The 27286-nt window shown below is 37.5% G+C and overlaps 1 protein-coding gene across 6 annotated transcripts in view; it reads right to left on the bottom strand.

The window, feature by feature from the left end:
* Nucleotides 1–2739: 2739 nt before the first annotated feature.
* AZI2 (5-azacytidine induced 2) overlaps nucleotides 2740–27286 on the bottom strand; it is a 28188-nt gene continuing 3641 nt past the window's right edge. For 3 of the 6 annotated variants that reach the window (XM_030007967.2, XM_030007966.2, XM_030007963.2), the window contains exons 2-8: nucleotides 20503–20732; nucleotides 17312–17437; nucleotides 15269–15368; nucleotides 12418–12566; nucleotides 9826–9887; nucleotides 6293–6408; nucleotides 2740–3515 (exon numbers count right to left, since the gene is read on the bottom strand). In XM_030007967.2, the coding sequence (XP_029863827.1) occupies nucleotides 3127–3515; nucleotides 6293–6408; nucleotides 9826–9887; nucleotides 12418–12566; nucleotides 15269–15368; nucleotides 17312–17437; nucleotides 20503–20727 (1167 nt within the window). In that variant the 5' untranslated portion in view covers nucleotides 20728–20732 and the 3' untranslated portion in view covers nucleotides 2740–3126. Of the gene's footprint in view, nucleotides 3516–6292; nucleotides 6409–9825; nucleotides 9888–12417; nucleotides 12567–15268; nucleotides 15369–17311; nucleotides 17438–20502; nucleotides 20733–21226; nucleotides 22250–27286 lie in introns of those variants that run through there. The other 3 variants (XM_041122179.1, XM_041122180.1, XM_030007964.2) reach the window with 3 other exon arrangements.

The raw sequence follows: 27286 nt of genomic DNA, 5'->3' as shown, positions 1-27286 counted from the left end.
AACAGTGGAAGTTGACATATGAAGGTTAGTCCAACTCTCCAAATACATATTCATCAGCTTGCCATATGCTCGCTTAAATGTGCAAAGCAACAACCTCCTCCTGCCCCAAAAGCTGTCTTCCATTTCTGTTATATGGAATTAGTGCTTGCTTAAATTAAAAATTGCCAAATCAGTGGGTTGGGTGAAGTTTTAAAATGTTCAAAGTTTGCATTCAAGTTAAGTTTTTTTTGGTGTCACTTAACATACTTGTAGGACTTTGGTTCTTCCTTCATGCAATTTTATGGTTTTATAGAACAAACGCACACGTGCACACAAAACACCAGAACCCCTTTACTACAGCTACTTCTGCATGTAATTTGCTGTCCCTGTGATGAAAAGCTTTCACATCTGAAAATGGAAAAAGCACTGTGAGCCACTAGTGGCATGGATTTAAATGACTTTTCCATCTTGAGTCAAAATTTGATTGTATGCTCTGGACCAACAGATGCTTCACAAGCCAGCTAGCTCCCAAGTGACTTCAAATCTGGGAACTTCCTTTTCAAATGTTATGGCTTGGCCACAGCAATGAGTGATTGGATTGGAAATGCTGCCTACAGCAAGCTCTCCATCATCCTGCCCTCCTCTCTCTGGTATCAGCAGTTCTTCTGAAGTCCCTCGGGCCAAACATCACTGCTCCCTTCTCCAGCATGGGAAGCAGCACAGAAGATAAACCAAGAGTCAAAGGCAAAGCCCAGAAATTCTCAGGCACCGCACATAGAAGCTTAATTTTAAGTTTTCCTGTCACACAGGACAGGGCAGGCTGACCAGGAACCTTCTGACACAAGTAGTCAAACCACAGGAACAGGCTGTAGCTTCAGGTAACTTAAGTTCTTCAGGTTTCAACATCCAAAAGAATACTTTTCCCAGAATACATTGAAGCAGTCTACTGCGGATGTCTGGTTTTTTCCTGAATGGAGGAGGATGAACCTCAAACTTAATTGTTTGTATTTTGAATCACATTTATAAACAAACAAGAAATAAAAACTGAGTAAAAAATTTTGTGCCAGATACAGAAAGATTTGTAAGTGAAACCCATTTCAAACAAAAATAAATTTATTTAAAGTCTTACACAGTAGAATTCCTTCATTGCACAAATCAAAGTATTAATCATGTTGACTTCTGTTGGCTAATTTGTTACTTTATAAAAAAAAAAACCCTCTGTAATGTTGAGGTGGGGAACCCCAAAAAGTAAGCTACATTAGAACTAGATACCATATAGCTTATGCAGCCACATGAGAAATGTTTTCTGCTGCTTTGTTATTACACAGGTAGTTGGTTCTATCAGCTAAAGCCTAGTGACTTGGATTTGTTTTATGCATATTGGGTTTTGTTCTATTACTTTCCAAGAGATTGTACTCCCCTGAGTCAGCTGTGTTCATTGGTCAGAATAAATTCCAGCATCTGACACCATTTCCATTAATCACAGACAAGCCAGTATATGTGAGCAAGATAATAGAAAGATAAAAACAATATCTGGTGAATGGGAAACATTATTTATGTATGCTGTTCGCTAATACAATAGAAGGTAGCTGGAAGGCATTTTTTCAACTTTGATAGACAAACTGAAAGGAGAAGAAGGGCATCATATGAAGTACTTACTCCACAGGGAAGAAAGTGCCTGGAACCACACAGATCACGTAGCACCTTGGTAACACTTTTACAGCCCATCATTACCATGGCTATGCTAGAGTCATAGCTTCCCCATGTATTTGCAAGCAATTTTAAGATAATTTGCTAAAGAGCTGTGAAATTAATTTTTATTACACTGATCTTAAACTGGACCTGTGAAGTTGAATACTTCACCCACTCACCCACACATCTGTAAATAACACAGTTAGTATTAAGTGTCTTTAAGTGTCTTCCCACCTGTTACAAGTTAGGTGTCATGGATCTAAAATACAAAGCATTTTTCTTCAGTGTATTGAGCAGTCAAGGCATTTCACTTAACCCTGTTGTATTAAGCCAGATATGAAGCAGAGCAGTTAAAAAAAAAAAAAAAAAAAAAAAAAAAGGCCTAAGTTGTATTTGTCTAAAAACAGTTCTTGGCCCTAAAAGAAAAAAAAAAAAAAAAAAGTAGTACTCGGACACCCATAGTCTATAAAGCAGGCAGTTGCAATTCAAATAACTCTAGTTCCCACTGGCATACTAAAGATACCACAAAAATACTTCTTATGTATATCAACAATGCTACAACACCTAGTCCGATTAAATTAAGGCTTTGTTTCTTTAAAAAAAGTTAGTAGCCTTCACCACCACACAAATAAAAAGTCGAGGTTCTGGTGCTGTGCAAAGGAGGCACAATAAGGATAACTGCACTCTGAAGAGGATGATTCTGTGGCAGGCACCACTGTGTGCGGAATTAAGTCGGTTTCCTACAGCACGAACGGAGGGAAACAAGCTGAACATCCAGGATTCACAGTGTTCAGCAGCATTACTTATGATCCTTTATAATTCACAATAAGGCCCAAAATGGCACAATCTAAACAGGATAGCCTAGAAGTGATTTTTCTCTTGCCGCTATCTAATATAAATCAAAATTTTGACAAAAAAAAAATCTCACCTTTCTTGATTAAGTATTACATAAAAATACATTTCTAAGCCAGAGGAATCAGAAAGTTAATTGAAAGGAGGAAGGAAGATATAATCCAATTCTTCACTTTATGTCTTACTCTGGAAAAAAAACACTCTCAAAAAATAAGCTCAGAGCTGGTACAAGTTTTAACACAGGATACCAAGTATTTTCTTGATTACATACAGATAGCAAACAAATACAGAACTGGATTATTTTGTTTTATTCCAAGAACTCACTTTTCAATGTAATCTTTTGCAAATGTGTGCCATTTGCAGTACAAGACTATCTAGGCCCCATGCTAAATTTCTTTATATTTACATCATACCAGCACAGCTTTAACTTCAAGGAACTTGCTCCTGACTTACAGCTGCGGAAGACTACACTTCCTGTTTCGGAACTAGAATTAAAAATAAAAGAACATTTCAGGCAATCTGTTTTCCCTCTTTAAAAGTTCAAGCGTTAAGGTGCCTATTCAGAACCACTCTAAAAATGCCTCAGTTCATTCTAAAAATTGTTTAACTCTTGTACAGACAGTTTTGATTACACTGATCCAGGTAATCTGCTGGACAGTTTAACAAAGTTGTTTTATTTCTCATTTCCCAAAACACATTCTCATTAGGCTTTGGAGGACTTGGGAACACCCAGGAATTATCTTCCAGAGAGCTCTTCCCATAAGAATGGTGTTCCTGAAACGTTTTGCCATCAACCGGAATGGGTCTCTCATCTGTCCATGCTTGTAGAGTCACCCTTTCAGATGGGGTTTTTACATCTCTCAGCAGAGGGGGAGACACAGCATTGCAGAGTATTTCATCATTTTGTGAGAGTTTTTTATAGACTACCCCAGATGTCAAATTCAGCTTTGAAATATTCAAGTCAACACATTGTACCGGTACAGTACAGGCAGCTGAAGAAAGAAGATAAAAAAGATTTTAAAATGACATTATTAATGCATTTTTCATATACTCCAAATGTACTACAGTATAGCAGGGATGTGAAACCCAGTGTTTTCAAGCTACAAATTTTCAGACCGTATTTTACTTCAGTAACTACTTAAAGTTACAAACTACACGTACTAACCTCCTCAGTCTCATTTTGCAAGATGAACCAGAGATGCTGAAATCTCAGTGTCTAAAATACACCTAACACCAACAAAACCTCCCAGCTCCCACTTGAACACAGATAAATTGATGAATCTTTTTGACAAGACTGGAATGAATGCTGAAACAGAGGATTTTCATGCACTCGGAGAAATCAACCAGATTCAGAACACTGCTTACACAGAGCATGCTTCTTCCTACTCTACTGATTCTCTCAGGCTGCCAAGAACCTGAATTCTCACTGTCCACGAAGCAGTAAGAGGGAAACACACAGTGTTCACGGGTTCTCTGTGCTCCACTATTGTCTGACTTCTGAAACTAAAGTGACAGACTGCAATGTTCAGCCATCTGAAATTCCAGGGGAGTTTTAAACCGTGCTAGGAATGGGAGGATTTTGGAACAGAACAGCATCTACCTGAAACAAAAAAGCTGCACCTTCAACACACATCTGAACAGATGGCCAATAATTTACATAAACATGTAGTGATTCCTGCAGTTACAGAAACTCACGTCTTACAGGTAGTTTTCTAGAACAGCTATGAATCTTGAGCACAAACTGTGATTGGTAACTTTAGTTCTTAAGGGACAGAAAGAGGAGCCAGTATCTCAGTCAAAGAATACAATGTCCATTTGTCACTAAAAATTAAAAGGCAGTACCCAATTTGCAAATGTCAGCCAAAAGCACTTTCCAATAGCACAGACATCATATCTGAAAAACATGCTAAGGAACTGGATTTGGCCTCTTTGAGCTGACAGGTGTAAAAAGCAATTTGAGATCTACAGACCTTTAAAGTTCAAGAAAAATGGAATACACTGAAAATGGTTTGAAAATGTAAAAAAACAACTCCATAAGCAGACACAACGTTTGTTGAAAATGCCTCCATGCATAAATGACAGCTAAGTAGAATCCTCATGTTAACTGGTATTGTTAACATTATACACACAGCAATGAATACATTGTGTTCTACAGACTTCACGTACCTCTTGTAGAGGCAACTAGTTTGTAAATGGTAAAACAGCTAGTACTACAGGTATAGGAAGTGAAAGTTTTAAGTCAATTCTACCCTTATTTTGCATAAATAAATACAAGCACAGATCCATCTGCATTGCATTTGTAAGAGTGGCTGACAAGCAAGGTAAACAAACAAACAAACAAATTAGTGTTCATTTCTGCTGAACCTGTCCACTCTTAACATAATTCTGAAAAATTTACTGAAAAAAAGCCTACAGAGCAAAAGGCAAAAATCCTTTGTTTCCAAATCAATCAATAACGTCTTTCATAGCTGTGGATGTACAACTGCATTAGCAACCTCAGAAAATCAGACTGTTCACCAGCTAGAAGAGAAAAATCGGTACTTCTGTCTTGCCACTCCACATCTAACCCCAAATCAAAAACAACAACAGAAAGATATTGCATGATCACATCAAAGCTTGACAGACTTAAGGATTAAAACTTCATTCACTTCCCAGTTTCTCTGCCGAAGTTATTTGACAAACATGTCTTAGAACTGTATGAACACAGACTCACCTGGTAACGTGTGACCAAGTCTACAAAATGTGTTGATAGTTTATCAGCCAAGTACCAGAGAGTGATTAATCACTGCTGGCCACGGACAAAGGCTGTGATTGACCTGGAGGTGAATCCTATCACTACCTCACTGAGCTGATCAAAGCTGTTTAGAAACAAAATGTCTTGATCTTGTAATGGACTGGAACATCAGAGACTGTCACCAATATATTGTAACCAAGTTCACAGTGTTTCACCAGCATCTTCTGTATTCTGAACACAGTAAATACCACAATTGGAGTGAGCAGAAAACAAAGGAAATAAACACTGCAATAAACAGTCAGACTGATAGTCTGGCCCCACCGGAGTAAGAACGCTCTCTCGTAAAGCATTTGGCTTGAGAGAAACATACGCATGAAATAGAAGAACCATCTCATTAACTGCTCAAAGAAATTATACATACTTTATGTGGAAATTGTTTTCCCCTTTATTATTTGCAATGTAGCAGCAGAAATAAGGCAGTTTTGCAGCCCCAGTATTTTGACATTCAGAAAATGTCATCTTGCATAGCATTTTGCTAGGAAAGACAACTTTTCTGAACGCCAACATGAAGAAATATGCAACCATAATGGAATTTCAGTCTATTAAAGTCTGACTTTAAAATGTTGCCAAATTAATACTTTATATATTCTATACTGGGAAAATAATACTGCGTTTGCAAAAAGATTTTTTTCCCCCTAATATGAAGTTGTTCTGGTAAAAGGTCAAATACAAGTAAACTTAACACCTCAGCCTTGTGCACATAAGCAACACTTGACTGAGAAAAAAGCCACAAGGGGAACAGAATACAGTACTAAAGAAAAAACACATCAGCAACACCTTTATGTGTGAAGTTGACCAGTATGAGACAGAAGCAAAAGCAGAAAATGGGTAGGCTGAAACCATAATATAGTCTAGCTTATCAACTTCAATCGATGAGATTCTGATAAGATATGATAGCTAGTTTCTTTCTAAAATGGTACAGCTTGAATGAACAGTTTGTGTTTGTAAGGTCTGTTACTGCAAACACTGACTTGCCTTTCTTGGTCGCTGTTGAGTTTGTTTTCAGTTTTCGTAGGACCTCAGCTTGCATGTCAGTCACTAGACGCAAATTAGACATTTCTTTCTTCAGTTCCCAATATGCTTGTTGCACACTTTCAAAACAAAGATTTTTTAGAAGTTAAATAATTGCCATCTCTAAAGCACCCTCATGCCTATTAACATGCTTATCAAGCACTAACTGTTAATAAATCATTTTTGCCTGACAAATACTGCCAATTTTACTAGAGTACCACAATTCAAAATGAATTGAGCAGTACTGATAATTACCTTAAACTGATGGATCTTTGTATATTTTATTTGACTCTTGTGTATTACCATATATAATGTATTCTATAGCAACATACTAGATGATACTAATAATTTCAAGTTTCCCAAAGGGAAAGAAATATGAAGCATATTCTCCAATTTCATTATTTGGAGCTAACCATCTTACCATAAAATTAATAATCTCCAAGGAATACTTTTAAAAAAATATATTAAATGGACACTAGACTACAAACAAGGTAGAGTACTAACTTTCAATGGCTTCTGATAAAAACAACCACACACACCATCATATGTTATGATCCTAGTAATGTTAATTGATCATAGTTTTAAATATTCCATCACAATCAGTATTTGGGTCTTTACACTATTCATTTTGCTACAGTGAATTCAGACTAGATATCCGAGATCCAAACTTAGGACCCACAGACCAGACTAAAATATAAAACAAACTGTTTCATATTCAAGTCATCTTATTTATGTTAATACACTGCCTTATCAGACAGTTTAAAAAATAGCAACCCAATTCATTCTCTGATAAGACAGCATAATACGAGAACCATATTTAGCAACAGCAGCACTGTTCCAACATGGAAGTTTCTGGTTAATAGCTGGTAAGAAAAAACAAGAACAAAAAAAAAAATAATCAGAGAAGTCAGCATCACCATATGTTTCTTGGTAAAATTTCGAGCAAAGGCTCACTGAACACCACATTTATGTTGATTAATAATTAACTTAGCGTTCAAAGACATAAGGATGCAGTTACTTCAACTTAAACATGAAATCAATGATTTAAATTTTTTTTAATGCTTATCATTCTACCAAAACACATTTACTGAGGACAATTATCATGGATGGGCGTTTTCAGAATATTTCTTTCTACCTCACTATATTCACCTAAAAGGCATTTACTTTAAAACAGTTCAGTACCTCAAACTATTGTTGAGATGACTTAAGAACTATTAAGCTATATAACAACTGTATTTTCAAACATACATATATACAGTTTTCTATCCCTCTAAAATACCAATTTAGGATCACTCCTGCATGAAATGTATCAGACATTAATGTGTTCAAAAGGACCCTGAGAAGCAGCTATTATTCTGTTCTGCAAGTTAACACTAAAAGAGTTTCCTTAAAACACAGAAATTAAACTTTCTTCTATGTACAGAAATATTTCCCCAGAATACAAAAATTCAGATGCAAAAACTCCGTTAAAGAACAGAGGAAGCTGATAGTTTAATAGGTAATGTATTAGGTATCAGCAATTCTGATACCTAGAAAGTTAAAATTTTCAGAACTGATATTTCAAGAAGTTCAGCTAAACCTGTGGCCTTTTTGCTGCAGAATCCATGTGGCTCTTTGAACTTTTAAGAGATGACAATTTTAAAATTAAGTTGATGTGGCAACTTCATTTATTCATGTGTTTTGGTCTCAAAAACAAGATCAAATAAACTTTACTTATATCAGAACAGAACTGTCCAATAGTTAAATATATTTATGTATAGAAGTGGTAAATATAAGAACAGCTCAGTGTCTGCCACCAACCAGAAGGAAAGCGCTTAGATGAATTTTGTAACATGCATTTAGTGCTTTTAAAAGCATCTTGCAAAGGAATGCAGGTACCAGAATTCCACTTAATTCACGTATAACATATTTTAACTGTTTTTGTTGATACTGACCTAGAATCCCATTGCAAAGCCTCATTTTCAAGGAATTTGCAACTGAAAAACCAAGGATTCCACACTCTTGGAAGTTTATCCTATACTGCTTTCTAACATGTAATATAAACCCTGAATATCATAGCCTATCTAAATCTACAGCAAAGTAGAATTGCAAACCAAGAATTTAAAGTCAGATTTGCAGGCTGCTGACAAATGTGAAATAATTACTTTCCAAAAAGTTAACTAACTGCAAATGCCTCCATTTCCCATAAACAGCAGGACTGCTTGCTACAACAAATGTTTCACATAAGAGGTTTTTCAAGTGTTTGTCCACAGATTTTTGGATAGGCTTACATATTCAGTACACATTACACATTCATTATTTATGTCACATTACAATAAACACTATACTGTACATATGCTAATTCAGATGGTTGCCACCTGAACGTCACTTTGTGGAATAAATCTGCTCTGGAAGATCAAAGAGATAACTGCTTTACCTTGAGATAACACCTTTTTTCAGGCGTGCAAGACTGACTACGAAGCTCCAGCAGAAACCACAAGAAAAAGTGTTAGCTACCTAGCTATCCAGTCAAGGTGAAAGGTGAAAGTGTAATCTGTGTATAGTGTGTATAATATTATCATTACACCAGAGAACATATGAAAAGAAATATCTGTGCTGTTCTCTTTCAGTGACTCATTTCCTTTCCCATCTCTTCAATAGCCAAGGTATTACGCTAAACAATCTGTCATTATGAAGGACCACTCTTCCCTCTTGTGGAAAATCGTGTAAGTACACCAGTAGGCATAATGGTATAAGAGTTGCAGTTAGTATTTCATTTCTGCAACACAGAACATTTGGGAACCTTCATGCATTCATGAATTGTTCTGTTGCATAAAGAATTAAAAGATATATATACTTTATAATATGGCACACATACTCAAGACAGGATAATATAGGAGTTTAGATCCTTAGATTTACCACAATTATTATTTGAATGGCTGCAAAATGAAAACAAATGCTTTCTGATATGTTAGCATTTTTCTGGAAAATTGCTATTTCTTTTTTAAACAGGTCACACGATGGCTCCTCCATATTAAACAAAAAAATCCTTTACAATGTCTTCTAGTAGAAATATTATTGTACTGCACTAAATAAGAATGTATGTTCCAACGCCAACCAAGAGATTTGAAGCCATCACCTATGCAAATACAGCAACCTCCCCATACACAAAATGAAGATATTCTATAGCTGGGATAAGACTTGGAAATGTATCTACTACCTTCTCAAGTCAACTAATTATTAAAAACCTGATTTTTGAATACAAGATAATTTAACTTTAATTTTCTGTACAATAATCTGAAGATGTAAATATTTTCTTATCATTGTCATCCTGGACTACCAACATAACAAAGGAAAAAAAATTACAATGATCTTGCTAAATTAGTATACCTAGACTTGAAATTAGATTATATAATTTGAAATAACACATTTGAACACGCTGCAAGAGTATTTACTTGTTCAAATAACTGTCCCTCAGTAAACTAAAAATAGACATGAAAGCCACTTGATTTTCATACCTCTGGATGTCTTGCCTTTGAAGGAGGTCTCCATTGAATGGATTTTCGTCTTGAGCATGGTCCTGGCATAACAGAGTGAGGGGAAGACAAAGAAGGAATGAACGTATGATTTCAGATCTTCTATCTGAAAATACGTCAGTGAAACTACAAGTTCGCTAATACTGAAATTCAGAAGTAAAGTAGTCTTCATTTGTGTTGGCTGCAGTGGTTTTCAAAATGGACATAAAGACTTCTACTAAGAATTTCCACTTAAAAATGTTTAAATTACCTACTTATATGAAAGCATTGCTCAGCCACCACCATACTCTCTCCTCTCTCTCTTTTTTTTTTTTTTTTTAAATAAACAGCTGAGCTCTTGGAATTTGTGATTCTTTAAAAAGCAAAAATTGAGAAAGGCTTTTGACTTCCATTAAAAAAAAAAAGTAATCAGTCTTCTCTTGTTATTTCCCTGTCCCAGTATATAAAGACCTTTAATATAAAGAAAACTTTTTCAGTATAGATTTACTTCCACAAGTTACTTTTATGATAGAACATAATTTATCCCTTGATTCTGAAAGACTGCTTTAAATTGTGCATACAAGCAGGCTTGCTGAAGTTAACAAGACTGTTTAACAAATCAAACATTGGGCTTGCTTCATTAGTCATGTTTCTATTAGATCTTCACCTGTGATGAGTTCCCATTCATATCCCTTCTCTTCATGTTCCTTTCCTCCTACCATTCCCTCTAGCCAAAGCTGTTATGAATTTGATATCTGTTACCGTGGCTTCATGATGGCCTATACACATTTCAAGCAACTTGTCAATATAATATACACACTGCATCAACTACAATGCAAAACCCAAATATCTAAAAATAGGAAAACATAGAAAGTATACTTGCCTAAGGTAGAAAACATCTGAAAATGCTAACTAATGTAATTAAAAACAGTAATAATGAAAATACCAGCTGGGTTTGAAACAATGCTGACTTGTCATTGCCCATTGATCACCTTTCCCTGTATTTTACCTGACAATTTTCCCCCTCCTGAAGACTTTCCCACCACCACCCATCAGAGATTCAATTTCATAGTTAAAAAAACCAAACAGTTGCACTATATTACCCCACATCTGAAAACTTGTACCTTTTTATTTCCTATATTAAGCAGTTACCAAGATCAAGAATAGATAATATTAAAAAAAGAAAAAAGAAAAAAAGCTATTCCTTATATTTGTTCTTTGCAACAAAAGCTGCTGACATAAACATTATTTAAACAGTGCCATATCTAGTATTCCTTACAACTGCTATTTTAGTCTGTTCTTTCTAGCAACATTCATTCTCACAATACAATCTGCAATCTTAAATTATTTATATAGCTGTTACTCTATTCTATAGAGCTACCTGACACCAGAACTGCATACAAGTTATAGTATGGCTTCAGAATTTACAAGTTATTGAAAACACCTAAAAGAATTCCAGATACAACAGAAAACAACCGACGGTAACAGAAGTTAACAGAACACCTCACATGCCTTCCAGGCAACATGCTCTATCCCCACCTAGTGTTAACAAACACAGACTACACGCGAGACAAGAAAACCATGCGTAAACCTGCCCCTGTAAGCTAGGAGTGTGGCATGACAGCAGCAGAGACGTATTCAGTGCTGAGAGGCCAAGAGCTCAACTATATGTGCTTTGAGGGCTGCAGGGGAGAAGGACTTCAGCTTAACTGTAGTCTGGTCCCTGAATGCCCAGGAGAGGTTGTCTTACATACCCTGAATATTGGCTCAGTCAAATATTATGTGACTCAAGATTACATCACCATAACGACCATAAGGAACCTAAAATCGTCTGCCTCTTCAAACAATCACATTTAAATCTTTTAAATTTATCGTGTCACTTCAATGTGACTGCAGAGTCCTAGAGACTGCCACTGTACCTTTTTTCATGTGAAGCAGTAAGCATGCACTAGATCTTTTAATCTTTTTTAAGCTTAATGAATTTTATTACTGTTAAGATCTCTTATTTTCCTTTTTGAGATCCTAAGCACAACTATGTCACACAATGACTCCCTCACAACAGACACTTGTCCCAGAAATGGCAGGGAAGGGCACTAAAAGAGGTGTAGCAAGATTCTGAAAACCTTGTTACAAAAATAGACTTTTCCTGACAAGCTTCATGCAACTACCCTGCTGTGCTAGAGCTCCTTAAACAAAGTTCATGATAGCTTTTAACATAAGCATTCTATTGTCTTAAACAAACAAAAAAAACCCCAAACAAACCAGGTCTTGCCCAAACTTTCTGAGAAGTCCAGCCCAAGACAAATATCAGAATAGAACACTTTGATCTGATTGGCTATTTAAAAGAAATTGTAAAGCTTTATTTTCTGTTGTTACATGGGCAACAGCTGGGAAATCTCACCTATGTAAGTGTACTATTTCCAAGAAACAAGCCAGTCTATGAGAATATTTAAGGTTAATTTTACTAGGAAGTTGATCTTTCACTCAATTTTTATCTCTTTGTTTAGCCTTTATTTTGCTTGAACAAGGGTTTAAAAATAATGCTATAACACAGACACATCTATTAATACAAAAATTCCTTAAAAATAAAGGTACCTTCTGCTTGGATTTTTGCAACTCCTTTCTGAGACTGTTGCACTCTTGCTTGAGCTTTTCTAGCTCCTGTTCCAGACTATGCACCTTCAGGTCACTGCTCAGCTTCTCTATTTCCCAGCTGGACTGAGTACAATTCAGATTTTTCATCACTGTAAGAAGATAAACAAGACAATCAGATTACAGTCTCAGTTCAAGAAATGTAACTCAATATGTAAGGTTTCACTTTAACCAGCCCATGCCCTACAAAAAATTATCCTGTATGTTCTGAAGAAACTGCAGTCTATGACAACAGAGAAATAGTAACACTGGTAAAGTTGTTGGCAGAGAAGTCTATTTTCTGAGTTTAAAGTACAGAGCCCTACTTTCCAAGAATGCACTGGAGATTTTACATAAAGAAAACTGAAGTAACAGCATAAAAAGGCACTGGAAATACAAAAATCTGTTAATGGCAAACATGCATGATATATATACCAACTTGCATACTTCTTACATGCTTTGAAAACATGAGCCTTTTCCTCCCTCAGATTTATATCATTACATAATTCACCCTAAGTTTTTCCCAAGTTTAATATGAAGAAGTTCCAAACAGAACTACAAAAGATACAATCAAAACAAAAGGGTAAATTCTAGAAGTTACTTAAGGCTTCTTATTAGATAGAAGAAATTCACATGGTGTCTATTAAGAAGCAACCTAAGACAATCGTAGCATCAAATCAGTAGTAGAAGGCTAGTTAGACAGCAAGAAAAGAAAGAATATGACAGGAAGAAAACCCCCAAGTCTTCAACTGCACAGTACACTCACTTCCAGATTTAACAATTTAAACAAGCTTAAGCTACACTGATTTTTCTTAAACAAGGTACTCAGAAGCCCAGTTATCAGTAAAATTGATTACTAAGTAAGGCTTGAAATCACCACATTTTCAGAGCTCGCTTTATAAACACTGCACTTCCTACCTCCTTAAACCATGATGTCCTCAACAATGATACTACTACTACATGTGGTTTGTTCTTCTAGGTTTAAAAACTTGTGCAACTGAAGTAGCGCATTACATGCTTGAGGTCCTCTTGGAAAGTAATCCAATTCAAGCACAGCAATACTTATGAGCACCCTTCAAATGACTGCATTTGTACAGAGTCTGAAGTCCAGTCCATACCTCTAACTCTACAGAGACGGCATTTTCTTATTCTCTTTTCTTGTAACAGTACATTGGTTTTTTTCTTCCATGGTGTTTTATTTTACATACCTATCATCTACACAGCAGTCTTTACAATGGCAGTAACAGAAGCTGGATTTGGGCTTTTGGAATTCCCAGGGTACACTGCTTGTTTCTCTTTCCCCTTTCCACCAGGCTCTCTACAACCAGCATCTTTCTACCTTTTCTCACCTCCCAGCCCTTTAAATAGCTGTTGCCGACTGCAGCTATTGCTATGCAACATCCTCCTGTACCTGTCATATCCCAATAGTGAAACAAAGCAATATATCAGATCATCTACAGGTACCAGGGAAAGTGGTATTGACCGTATAGTGTTTGATACTTGAACAACTATGCCCCCATCTCACTCTGAGGAAAAGGTGGTGGGTGTTTTGGGTTTGTGTGGCAGGGGTTTTTTTTTGGGGGGGGGGGGGGGGGGGGCTGCAGGGGCGGCTCCTGTGAGAAGCTGCTAAGAACCTTCCCTGCTCCAAGTCGGACCCACCTCTGGCCAAGGCTGAGCCCATCAGTGACGGTGGCAGTGCCTCTGGGAGAACAGATTTAAGAAGGGGAACTGGCAGCGAGTAGGGGGACTGGAAAGTGAGAGAAACCCCTGTGCAGACAGCAAGGTCAGTGCAGAAGGAGGGGAGGAGGAGCTGGGGAGGAGGGGATGCCCCCGCAGCCCATGGTGAGACGGCAGGCTGTCCCCCCCAGCCCGTGGAGGGGAGCGGGGGAGCAGATGCCCACCTGCAGCCCGGGGAGGACCCCACGCCGGAGCGGGGGGATGCCCCCGAAGATGGCCGTGACTCCATGGGAAAGCCCACGCTGGAGCAGTCTGACTGAAGGGCTGCAGTCTGTGGGAAGGACTCATGCTGGAGAAGTTTGTGGAGGACTGTCTCCCATGGGAGAGACCCCACGCTGGAGCAGGGGAAGAGTGAGTCATCCTCCCCCTGAGGAGGAAGGAGCAGCAGAGACAACGTGTGATGAACTGACCCCAACCCCCATTCCCCATCCCCCTGCACCGCTGGGGGGAGGAGGTAGAGAGAACCAGGAGTGGAGTTGAGCCGGGAAGGAGGGACGGGTGGGGGGAAGGTCTTCTAAGGTTTGGTTTTACCTGTCATTATCCTGTTTTGATTTGATTGTTAACAAATTAAATTGATTTTGGTTTTTTTTCCCCAAGTTGAGTTTGTTTTTTGCCCGTGACCATAAGTGGTCAATGATCCCTCCCTGTCCTTGTCTTGACCCATGAGCTTTTCTTTATATTTTCTCCTCCCCATCCCACCGCAGGGGAGGAGTGAGCGAGCGGTCTCGTGGTGCTTTGTTGCCGGCTGGGCTTAAACCACGACAGTGGTGTCCAGAGATGTACATGACTAGCCTATAAACTGTCAGGTTGTGCACGTTTCTCAAACGATTAAATAACCCACAGTGGAAGAACACGACAGCCTCAGATCTCTACCATGGACCTCCTCATCTATGATAACAAAACATGCCTGCCACCATTTACAAGAATGAACACATATGCAAGCTCAAGGTACCTCACTGCAGTATACTCCTGTCTTACCTAGCCACTATATAGGGTTAAACCTCTTCATGCCCCGAGATCATAATATAACCACTAAGACTAGTCAACATACATTAAGATGAAGTAACCACATACATACCTTGTTGAGTTTCCACTTCAGTTCTTAGCTGTAACAGCTCTACTTCTTTAGACTGCAACTGTTCATTCAGGGTTTTCAAGGATTCTGCACTTTCTTTCATCTGTTTTCAGGGGAAGGGGGAAGCCATTTGTGAAGCTTTTTTCTATCATATCTGACAATTCTGAGGTTTTGGGTTTTTTAAAAAAACAAACCAAGAAAACTATTGCTTTGATTTTTTTTTTTTTAGCATTACCCAAGCCCAGCAATAAAATTGAGATACTTAAGGCCATTATTCCTACATAAAGTATTGTCATGTACTTTAAAAACCTAAAGGAGTGATAAAACTGTTGTGGGAACATATTTAGCTAACGGTCACAAGAGCATTCCAGACGCCTTTAGAAGGCCTTGAACAGAATAAACAAGAAGAAAAAAAAAAAAAAAAAAAGATAGATACCAATTAGAAAAACACAGGTGCACATTCCATGATAAAGAGACCTTGGCACAAACAACCTCAATTCGGCAGTTTATCTTGACCAATTAGACTGAGACAAGTCTTGTATGTTTTAGTTAGTATAACCAATTATGTTTTATGTTTATGCACGTGTACAGTGTTGATATAACCAATCATTAAGTGTAACTAGGCACGTGGACAGTGCGTGAATAATGTGTGCAACCAATAGTAAAATAGCTAAATGCATGTAAGCTCTTAGTTGCAGGGGAACGGACGCTAGCCTCTTCTACGGAGATAGCCGGTATACTGTTGAACGCCTTACCTTGTACATGGCATTCCTTATAACAGCACCGGCCAGGCCATTGTAGAACGAGCACATCGAACCTTAAAGACCCTCCTAGATCAGCTTAGGGAGGGGGAGCAGGCGGAGCCCTCCTGGTTACAGGATAACTCACCTGTTCTCCGTACACAGCGTCTCCTGTTAACTGCGTTAACTTCATTAAATCAGACAATTCAGGGGGACCTGGACCAGACAGCGGCGCAACGACATTTTATGAGTACGGAAGAGAAAGGCCCCTACCCGTTGGTCCGTGTGCGTGATCCCCAGACACGCCAATGGGACGGGCCGTTTGAGCTGTGCTGCCTCGGGCGGGGGTACGCCTGTGTACAGACGCCTGAAGGGCTACTGAAATGGGTCCCTAGTCGTATGGTTCGTCCTGCCCTAACCTCGTAGTGTTTGAGTGTTTTTCTTTACAGATCGCTGTCATCCTTTCCTGGCTTGTGACGTCTTGGGTATCTGCTACGAATTTCTGGCAGTGGATGCAAAACCAATTGGGGGGCCCGATGTGTATTCGGATGACATCCCTCTCAGAGCCCATCAATACGTGTCTTTATGGGATCCGGCTGTCAAAGACGGAGCTGAAAACGTTGTGTACGAACAAGTGTCAACAGAAGAGTCGAAATCGCTCACAGGCGGAAATCTGGACGCCCCAGACAGTAAGCTTTAACATCAGCATACCACCGATGAACTTGACTGTGAACGACATGATAGACTCACTTCAGGAGGTCTATGTATGTTAGTGATTATTTGTATGCTCATCCCCTGTATCTCAGCATTTATTAGAAACTTGTTAAATAGACTAGTCCAGCAAACCATGCTTGCATATGCTTATGTTCCTTACACACCCTTAGCAGAAGAAACCCCGTTATAAGGTGATAGAAGTGGTAACTGTTTATAACAATAGAAGCTAACTAGACATGGGGAGGGGGAGATGTACGGTACGGCGTTCGGAAGATCTTGCGATGTCACGGAAAGGTAGAAGGCTAGTCGTCGCCTCCCTATGACGTATCTGTGATCCCACCTACCGTTGTTAGTATAAAAGGAATTAACTGCGCAATAAAAGAGGAAGTTGACGCTCACACTGTGTGTGTTATCTGTCTCTTCCCTGGTCCGGGCCGACCAGTGATCTAATCACGGCACCTTGATATGTAGCAACGCTACAAAAACAAACACCACGGATCTTCAGCAAATAAAATTCATTCTACAGTAGGCATTTACTAACTATGCAGTACTTATATAACATGCATTTAAGTCATTACTTAAAAAGGCATACCATTTTATCCAGTTTGCTTTTCAGATTATCTCGGTCAATGCAGGCCTCTCGATAGGCTTGGTAAGCCTTATTTACTTGTTCACGTCCAACTGAACCGCATTCCTCTTCCAGTCGGGAGCCAAGCAGCTAAAGTTTAACAGAGAAGTAAGAAGTTTTGTATGTTATATTGAGAACTGCAAAATTTAAAAAGTGCAATAGTACAGCCTGCAACTTAAACTAACATCATTTTTTTTTAGTTTAGAAAATAAATTAATCAAATACATTGATACGGACCAAGATTTTTTACAAAAGTGAAACAAAGGCTGTCTACGAATTCTGCAATCTCTAACCACACTTAATGCTCACTAGTTTACTACTATGAGTATTTAAAAACCATCCACAAGTCATGGTTACTCACACTGGCAATCGCATAATCATATTTTTTCCAGGCTCTGAAGATGTGCAAACTGCTTTTTGGAAAAGAGTTTTAAGCGTATAAAGACACAACATATAGAAAATTCAGAGGAAACCAAACATAACTTTTTTAATGACTCATAATTTAAACAAAGACTTTTTTTTCAGTGTAATGTGTTTTTTATGTGAGAAAAGCCAAAGCAGAATTATTTTACAAATAACTATTAACTTCCAAGTCACCACTATCTCATTGCCTGCTAAGGCAAGAGAAAAGCAAGGGGGAATAAGCACCACTAACTAGATTGTCAGAAAGAGGGGGGCAGAGTTAAAATATATTCAGTATTTTTAATAAGACAGCGGGAAGTCTTACATCAAATTACATCCATTCACATAGAAAGTTCTTGTACTAAGTATTGCATTATCCTTTTCATTCTGTTTACCCTGCACACTTGCTTTAAATTATTGAGGCATTTAAACACATCCAGTGTAGATATTTGCGACAGATTTATATATATTTTCTTAAAAATTAAGAGACACACACACACAAAAAAAAAATAAAAGTCAACAGTTATGTATCTACCTTAAATATCTCCTCATTTAGGTGTTCGCTTGAAAGAAAGTACGGGAAAACAAGCCATAAAGATAGGAAGCTTCTGCCCTTGCTTTTTGTATTGACCCTCAAAGTATGTGTACTACTCATTTTAAGTTTTGTCTTTTAAATTTTCCTCCCCCAAATAAAGCCATTCTGATAGAACATAAGCCTTACCAAACTTTCTGGAAGTTTCCATACACTTTGAAATTTAAAACTCAAAAGAGGTAACTCCCCGTGTATTTTTTATCATACAGGTATACTAGCCATTAACAAAGACTGAAAGTCAGCTCTGTTAAGTAACAGTCTAGGCCCTCTCAATGCCCCTCTCTCATAGAAACATTTCTATGGTATTCATATATTAAAACAAGTCTTCTCTATGGAAAACAAAGTATCATCTTCAAGACAATTAAGCTGAACCAGGCCAAACCAAAAGACACAAGACTAAAAGGGATCGTCAAGGTCAAGTCCTGTTTATTATGATTTTGAGTAACCACATAAAAGATGTTTGTCGTGGTTTAACCCCAGCCAGCAACTAAGCACCACGCAGCTGCTCACTCACACACACCCCCACCCACCCATCCACCCCCCCAGCCCCCCCAGTGGGATGGGGGAGAGAATTGGGGAAAAAGTGTAAAACTTGTGGGTTGAGATAAGAACAGTTTAATAGAACAGAAAGGAAGAAACTAATAATGATAATAGTAACAATAATAAAATGACAATAATAATTATAAAAGAGTTGGAATATACAAAACAAGTGATGCACAATGCAATTGCTCACCACCCTCCGACCGATGCCCAGTTAGTTCCTGAGCAGTGATCCCACCTCCAGCCCAACTCCCCCCAGTTTATATACTGGGCATGACATCACATGGTATGGAACACCCCTTTGGCCAGTTTGGGTCAGCTGTCCTGGCTGTGTCCCCTCCCAACTTCTTGTGCCCCTCCAGCCTTCTTGCTGGCTGGGCATGAGAAGCTGAAAAATCCCTGACTTAGTCTAACCACTACTTGGCAACAACTGAAAACATCAGTGTTATCAACATTCTTCTCATACTGAACCCAAAACATAACACTATACCAGCTACTAGGAAGAAAGTTAACTCTATCCTCGTCAAAACCAGGACAATGTTACACTCAGCATGATTCAGAGAATATTCAGTCTAGAGCTCTGTTCCTATCCCCATTACTTTCCTCAGGACCCTATATAAAGAAAGTGCTGAGAAAGTTTTGCCTTTTGACAGAAGGTCAATCCTGTCAAACTAGTCACTAAGAATTCCTGAATAAGTGTTTCAAAATTGTACCGAGTGTGACTCAAGCTCTTCGTTCCAATGCCACAAAATAATATATACTTTGTAAGCTTTTAAGAGTTAGTAGCATATACTTAAGACTAAGTCCTAATAAATGTCTCAGCTCTAACTCTAGGATCTCTCCTTCCATCTTATATTAATATGAAAGTAATCTATCAAAGTTAAGACCTTCTGCAGTACAAAGACACTTCACTACTGAATGATGGATATACATAGCATTCTTTACTCAGGGAAAAAAGCCTGCACCATGGCCAATTTCTAGCTTTAATGAATTTCACTAAACTAAGGCCATGAGAAACTGCATACAAAACAAATTCCTAGACTCCTTTAAGTTTTAGAATTGCTGCATCAAAAAATAGCTAGCTAACACCTCTATGTTAAGCATTGCAACTTTGTATTTCATGTTTGAGACTGCTATTAGCTAGACCTAGCCAGATATCCTTAACAACCAATTTTTCCTTATCATTGTGGTTTGTTGAGCCAACGAGATTCTTTTGATAGACAATCCCTGGATTCTGACAGTTTAAAGACCTGGCACCTCACTATTCAACAACACTGTGAAATGTGCCCAAGTTAAACACCATAAAGAGGTAGATGAAATACAGTAACGATCCAATGCAACTACACCTCTTTTGGAATCACAGCCAGTGTCTTTGCAGTGCACTACTGCATTGTGTCATATACATGCCCAGTAAGAATCAAAAATCCCAGTATGATGTAACTAGACTACCAGAGGAACAATCTGTGTTTCACTTAAACAAATAGAACAATTTACCAAAACTTTTTAACTTGGAAATTATTTTAAGTACATATTTTAAACACTTAACAACGTGTTCCGCCATCCAGACAGGAGCAAAAAAGTAGCTGCTACCAGAAGCTGGTAATTCAACTTTTTTTCTTACCTTCTCTTCTAGAATTCTCACTCTTTTTTTTAAGAAGGAGTTCTCCTTCTCTGTCTCCTTTAGCCGTTTCTTGATATCTTCATATGCAGTGACAAGTGCGAAGTGTGAGGCAACAGACTCATCTCCACTGTAAGATGAAACAGGAATCTCCCCATCTCTCTTATGAGCATTGTCTGCTTTTTCATGGTTCAAAATACAGATGTCATCCTCTACCAACTCCTCCATGACAGCTGTTAAAAAGACAGATAAGAGTGCAAAATTTCACAAAGACAAATTCATCAAGAGTCTCAAGTCTGAAAACCTTCCGAAATAATACTGCAGGGTGTTTCTGTCTAAGTACGACAAGACTGAATAATTAGGAACTATCTTAATGTTGCAGAAAAATCTTGAAACCTATTATACATTGAAAATACACTGCTTAGAAAAGAAGCGTCTTTCACTGTTACTTGATAAAAATGTTTTGAGTATACATCAGATTTATGAACTCCCAAATTAATTTTTATTAATGCTTAACACCATCCTAGAATTTAGCTGGTACCAAATATTTGAACTACAAAGGAATTAGAGTTTTTCCAAGTCAGCATTGAGCAGTAAGAGATTATAGTTGCAAGAAATCAACTAACTACTGTGGCTCCTGAGCACAAGGGTCAAATTTCCTTCATTCTTGAATGCAAATATTTATACTTTTCCCAAACTTTAAAATGGAATCTTAAGGTACACTTGCCTTAGTCCTTAAAGAGGCTGCATGAGTAGCTATTCTTTACTTAGTCACAGTAGAAAACATCCTGCTGAACAAGAATTACAGTAATTCTTGACTGCAATTATGGTGAGAACGAAAAATCTACTCAATAACGATCTGCCTAAACATGCATGGAGGAAACTGACAATAATCTGACCATAAGAAAAGCATCACCCTAAAACACTAGGCAAATCCACCTGAATGACAAATGCAAAGTAACCATTAGGTTGAGTTTTCATTACAACACGTATCATTTAGGCACAGAAAAATATTCAATAAGAAAATACCACCTTTAAAAAACTCCATATACTTTCTTGAACTCCAGGCCTTAAGGGAAAAGCCCCAACAGCATTTTCCTTAATGTTAATAGTTAGCAGGAACAAGTTCAGGGGTTTGATTTAAAAACAAACAAACAAACAAACACGCACCCCAAAAAACCCAAACCCAACCAAACAGAAAAAGACACAGCTCATTCTTTAGTTATGAAGATCAAGATTCCTTGCATTTATATGCAATACTAACAAATGCTATACAGCATCTGATAATGTTTCTCCCCCACCTTAAAAAAAACCTACTGATGCTACTTCTACCAAAAGCAGATTTTTATTTTTATTTTTTCCCCTTGAACAAATCCTTAGGTTCCTGATGATTAGCTAATGAACCAACAGAAATGATGGGATGGAATGAAAGAAATGAGCATAATGAAGACAGTTTGTATTGTAGGAAAAAGCCATTTCAATAGAAAACTGACCTGACCACCCGAACATCGCAGGAAAGACAGGCATCAGTGGAGGAAAAACCCACAGCCACAGTCACTGACTCTACTGTGTATTTGCTATTTAAATTCAAAGTAGACTTCCATTTATTTAGCAATACTAAGAGGTAAAGGGATCAACTGCCCTGGAGCTTATCTATATGGTCAACTTTCTCTCACCGTGCTAGCAATGGAAAAGCTACATGGACTGCAGCATTATGAAGAGCTGTAGCACAGCTATAGCTAAACAATGGTGCTGTTACCACATTTGTCTCAATTTGCTTCAAGCCAGTTAGACAACATGATAAAAAACTGCGACAGCTTGTTTATACTAAACAGACAGCAATGGAGTTGCAACAGTGAAAAAAGACAAGCAAACTACAAACCAAAACTGAAGTCCTTCTAATGGTTATCTTCAGGAGGCGAACAGATGCCTTGTATACTGTTTGACGTATTCTAACAAAACACGTAGGCTAAGCTTCCCTTGCCTGTTGCTTTGCCTCATACTTAAGCAGAAAGAGCCTTGGAAAAAAGATTTGATTCCTTTTAATTGTAAGAATAATATCACTCCAGGCACAAGGTGACCTTGACCAAAAGCACTACATCATTCAAACTGCATTAACTGACTGAAGCAATTGCTCATTTTGTCTTCTAAGATGAACATAGCTTTTCTCTCCCTGTTTTACCAAGGGCCCTGCAAGTCTTCTCACCCATCTCATCAAATTCCAAGAGCTTGCCTTCTCAAGGCAACACATCTCCTTTTCTCTGAACACTAGACTCAAATGTCACTAAAGAATTGTCACAGCTTATCATTATCTCTTGAAGAAGCAGCAGATTGTGTGACCTTGTACATAAAATACATCTTTAGCCCCACACTTTCCTATAGCTCCTAAACTTGAGCATCATACATTCCCTATTTCTTGCACACATCAGTTCCACCAGGAGACGGCAATAAGGGAAAACGGGAGACATCAGAATACAACATCATATTTATTCTGCATTTTGCTAACTAAAACTTACTGCCTTCATGAGCTTCCAAAAGAGCAAGACCTTCAAATAAGACTCGACATACACAAATACTATTTTATAAATTCAGGTACACACTTAACCTGTACCTACTAAGAGGACCAGTTACACTAACATCTTTTTACTTGAAAGATCTCATTTAGTTTACAAGATTATTCAACTCTGGTTTTCTGATGCTGGTCTCTAAGCCAGCACTGGATGCTATTTAGAAGATAAGCATATAATTCCATATAATTCAAAGGGGCTTGTAATACACGTTTTTCAAAATTTCTACACAAGAGATAACCATTTCAGAAAGATCTGATTTTTGACTAATCTTACTGCATACTAAATGACAAGAAACTGCCTATAAAACAGAAGTCTACTTCTGAGAGACAGGTACCCAAATAAGACACCTTCCTCTCAGCTCATCCCTTTAAACAGATCTGATGATGTAACACTTTGGAGATGAAGTGGCAACACACCGTACACAGGCTTAAATGAAGTAGGATATTCAGAAGGAATTGTGTGATTTTTAAACTTTTTGCTTCAGTTATTAAAAATAAATAAAATTATCATGAAACACGCTTCTCTGTACTGGAAGCTTAACAGCCTGTGAAGGGAAAATCACCACAATATTCACTTTTTATATACTTTATTTTTATCTTCCATTATCTCTATTAACATAAAGTATTAATAATATCCACATACCGTATTACAGTGCCACGACCACAAAAAAGTGCAGTCGTTTCAGCTCTACAAGAAACACTATTCAAATCACCATTGTCATCTCGCCCAACAATATGGAAACAAAACCAACTTCAGACAGACATAACTTTCAAATAAATGGACAGATTTACATAAACTGAAATTTAAATGCCACTAAACACCAATTCACTCAGAATTTTAGAGCCTCATATGAAGGAAATATAATAATAAAATATTTACATTGCTCTAAGTTTAGCATAAGATCACTTCAAAAAGACATAGCATAGACAGTCAGAAAACAAAAAGCTGTTGGTATTTTGAGATTTCACCCTACCTCTTAAAGGACATTTCTGCTTTTGGAAAGAGGCACTACTCTTGAAACCAAAAGCACCTTTTCTTCACAAAATAAACAAGCCACTATGATTTCTAAGAGATAACATGATGCTATTGTCAGTCAATCTGAAAGGAAAAGTCTGTACATATTTCATTCTAAATAGCTCTCCATTTTCTCCCATAATAGTTATTCTACAAAACCACACAGTTAAATTAAAAAAAACAAAACTGCAAAAATTGTAACAAATTTATAGAAGAGGAAAAAAAATGAAGAAAACATGCATTTATCAAATCTCAGGTATGAGTTGATACAAAATAATTTTAACAGTTAACTCTATTAGTAAACATCAGTCTGTTGCCTCTCCTTACTAAATATTCCTTTTATTGCGTATTTTAAAAAGTTTCAAATCTCACAGTCTACAGAACTGTATGATAGACATTTCCTAAGAAAAGTGTGATGACTTCTGTATTGGATAGGTACATGATGACTCAAAAATAAGTTATAATAAATGCACCACTAACTGCACTATGCATTAGATGAGCATGAGAAAAAAGTCACATTAGAAAAATTAGAGCAGCATTGCTAAATATATCTAAATAAATCAACAGAACCTAAAAAAGAAAAGAAAAAAACCCCAAACAGTTTATCTCTATGCTGCAAAAAACTTTCTGAAGTATTTCCAAAGAAAAAAATAAATGCAAAGTTACTTCTCCAGCACCTGCTAAGCCTGTATTAAAAGGGCCAATAAAAGATATAAGCTCATACAAGAATAAAACCTGGTCATTAAACAGTGTAAGATCAGCAGTTCTGTAAAGGTCATGGTGATATGCACAGTTCACCCAGCTCTGTCTTGCTGTCAGGAAAAAGAAAAAAAGAGAAAGCATGCTCACAAGTACTTTCTCCATAAGAAGCTCTCTCATGATATTATAGCAATAGACAGAAATCCTTAGAAGACGAAACCTTACAAAATGGGGCTATTATCTGTGAGAAAGGCTGTAGCCTTTAATTTTACTCTTTATGGACAGGAATAAAAATTTAGTTTCTCCAGTATTATATTACATCATTTAAAAATCATGAACTGTAAGCAACAAAGAAGTGCTTTCTGACACAATACATGCATTAGATTATTCCACAAGTTACGACTCGTCAAATCTGGCAGTCCCAGAAGGGCTTGCAGGATGGCTTACTGAGTCCAGCCACAGACCTCTGCCTGAGTTTTATTCTGTTTGGCTTCTCCAATTCAAAGCTACACTCGTATGTGCTGCTGCAAATGCTCCAGAGCTGTCACTGTAGCACCCAAGTGAATTTTGATCTCTCTGGAGTAGCTGTTCATGAGATAATCTGTACTAGAGTAACCAGTTAAAGTGAAAGATTTCCCACTAAAATATTTAAAGTATTATACAGACAAGTTAATGTCTATGAATACAGTTGACGTCCATCTCAATGTCCCTAAAGCAAGCTTTATGATCCCACTTACCACACATCCCATCCCAAGAAAGGTCTCCCTAATACTTTTGCCTCTGACAAAGAAACATATTACATTTATACATTTTTTAGAACAATCTGCACATGAAGCAGCCTATTTAAAAGGAATTAATCTTTACTTCCAAAAATAAATACAGTAAACGAATACAGTAGTAGTGTTTGTATTAAATAACTAATGTTTTAAAAAAAACCCCACCACAACCCGAATACACTGTCAACAGGACATAGTATCAAGTTCTAGCAGGAGTAATTATGTCCACTGTTTATAAGCATACGAGTTTGAAGAGATGGCACCACTTAAGTTTTCTTTCACGTACTGTAGAAAAGAATGGTTTACAGAAACCACTTCTGTTGTTCACGGACGCTTAATGTAGGTTATAGAACAGCTTTAGGATTTAATATATTAAGCATCTTGAGAATAAAAATGTTTTCCTATTTCTTACTAATGCTTGGCAGAAATATAGCTTTTCTCTTCATAGAGCTTTACAAATATTAGTCATTAACACCATGGGAGGTAGTTAAATACAAAACAGATTTCACATACAAGGAACACAGGATGCAGAGGCTCTAATAGCAAACAGACAACTGCACAAACAGATTTCTGTAGTTTGAAATGCTAATCTTATTCTCGGATCAGGAAGAGAGAGAGTAAAAAAAGGATTACATTAAATTTTTCCCAGTATCAAGCAGATTCCCATTTTGCCCCACCTTTTGATTTGAAAGAGAACAGAACGGTTTTCAAAATATTTCCAAATGTCGAATGCAAATAATTTCAAGATGGTATTTTCCTGATTTTTTCATGGCTACTGAGAGTCTGAACTATTTTACTTCATTTACCTTCTAGACTTCAGGGGTTTGACTTCATAATGGTAGTATGAATAGTCTCCAGCTGTTAATAATAAGAGTATAATTTTTGTACTGGTTTACCTTGCCTTACATAGAAGGGTGTATGTATGCATGTAGACATAAAAATAAAACATTAAATTCAAGAAATGCCTTTGATCCACAGGAACCCTGAAGGAGCGTGTTGCAGCCCTCACCTTAATTTCAGAAAAGTTGTACTGCTTTTTTTTTTCCTTTTTAAAAGACACTCCAGCACAGCAACGAAAAATACAGAATTCCTGCAGTTGGCATCAAAAACTCCACATAGTATATGGAGCACATGACACATGATGCTAAATAAAGCAAGACTTCAGTCTCTTTAAGCATCTACCATTTTGCATCTCTCCCTCAGAAATCTTAGGTTCCCTTTGATTCCAGTTGCGAACAGCCTGTTCTACTGCAAGCCACATCGCTTTTTACAGATACTTGCTCCATTTTTAGAGAAAAAAATCTGCATACACACATCTCAGTAGCTGCTAGCTTTGGCCACCACTTATGCTTCCGTATGGACAAAGTCCACAGCCCCAAAGCACTCCCTAAGAGTCCATGTGTACAAGGGCACAGCCCTGCAGCCTCGGCATACTTGGTGCTCTTTCAAAAACACGTCAGCATATCAGCTACATCAGACCTCCAAATTGCTTTCGTTTTGCTGCCTCCAGGAAATGGAAAGTTACTGTCTCTAAGCTCACAAACCAGATCGCTGTAGTTCATCTATCGTGAACGTCTGGGTGAGCTAGAGGAGCCAAGCAACATCTCCTTAGGTACAACAGGCAATTTTTTTCAATCTCATACTTTTTACAATAAATAATCTACTTTCCAAAGAACTAGAAAAGTACTAAAAAGCCCATTTTATGACAATGCTGCTTTATAAACTTTA

The sequence above is a fragment of the Aquila chrysaetos genome, chromosome 3, assembly GCF_900496995.4.
Source record: "Aquila chrysaetos chrysaetos chromosome 3, bAquChr1.4, whole genome shotgun sequence".
Classification (NCBI taxonomy): Eukaryota; Metazoa; Chordata; class Aves; order Accipitriformes; family Accipitridae; genus Aquila; species Aquila chrysaetos.
This window is presented reverse-complemented; position numbering and strand designations above follow the sequence as displayed.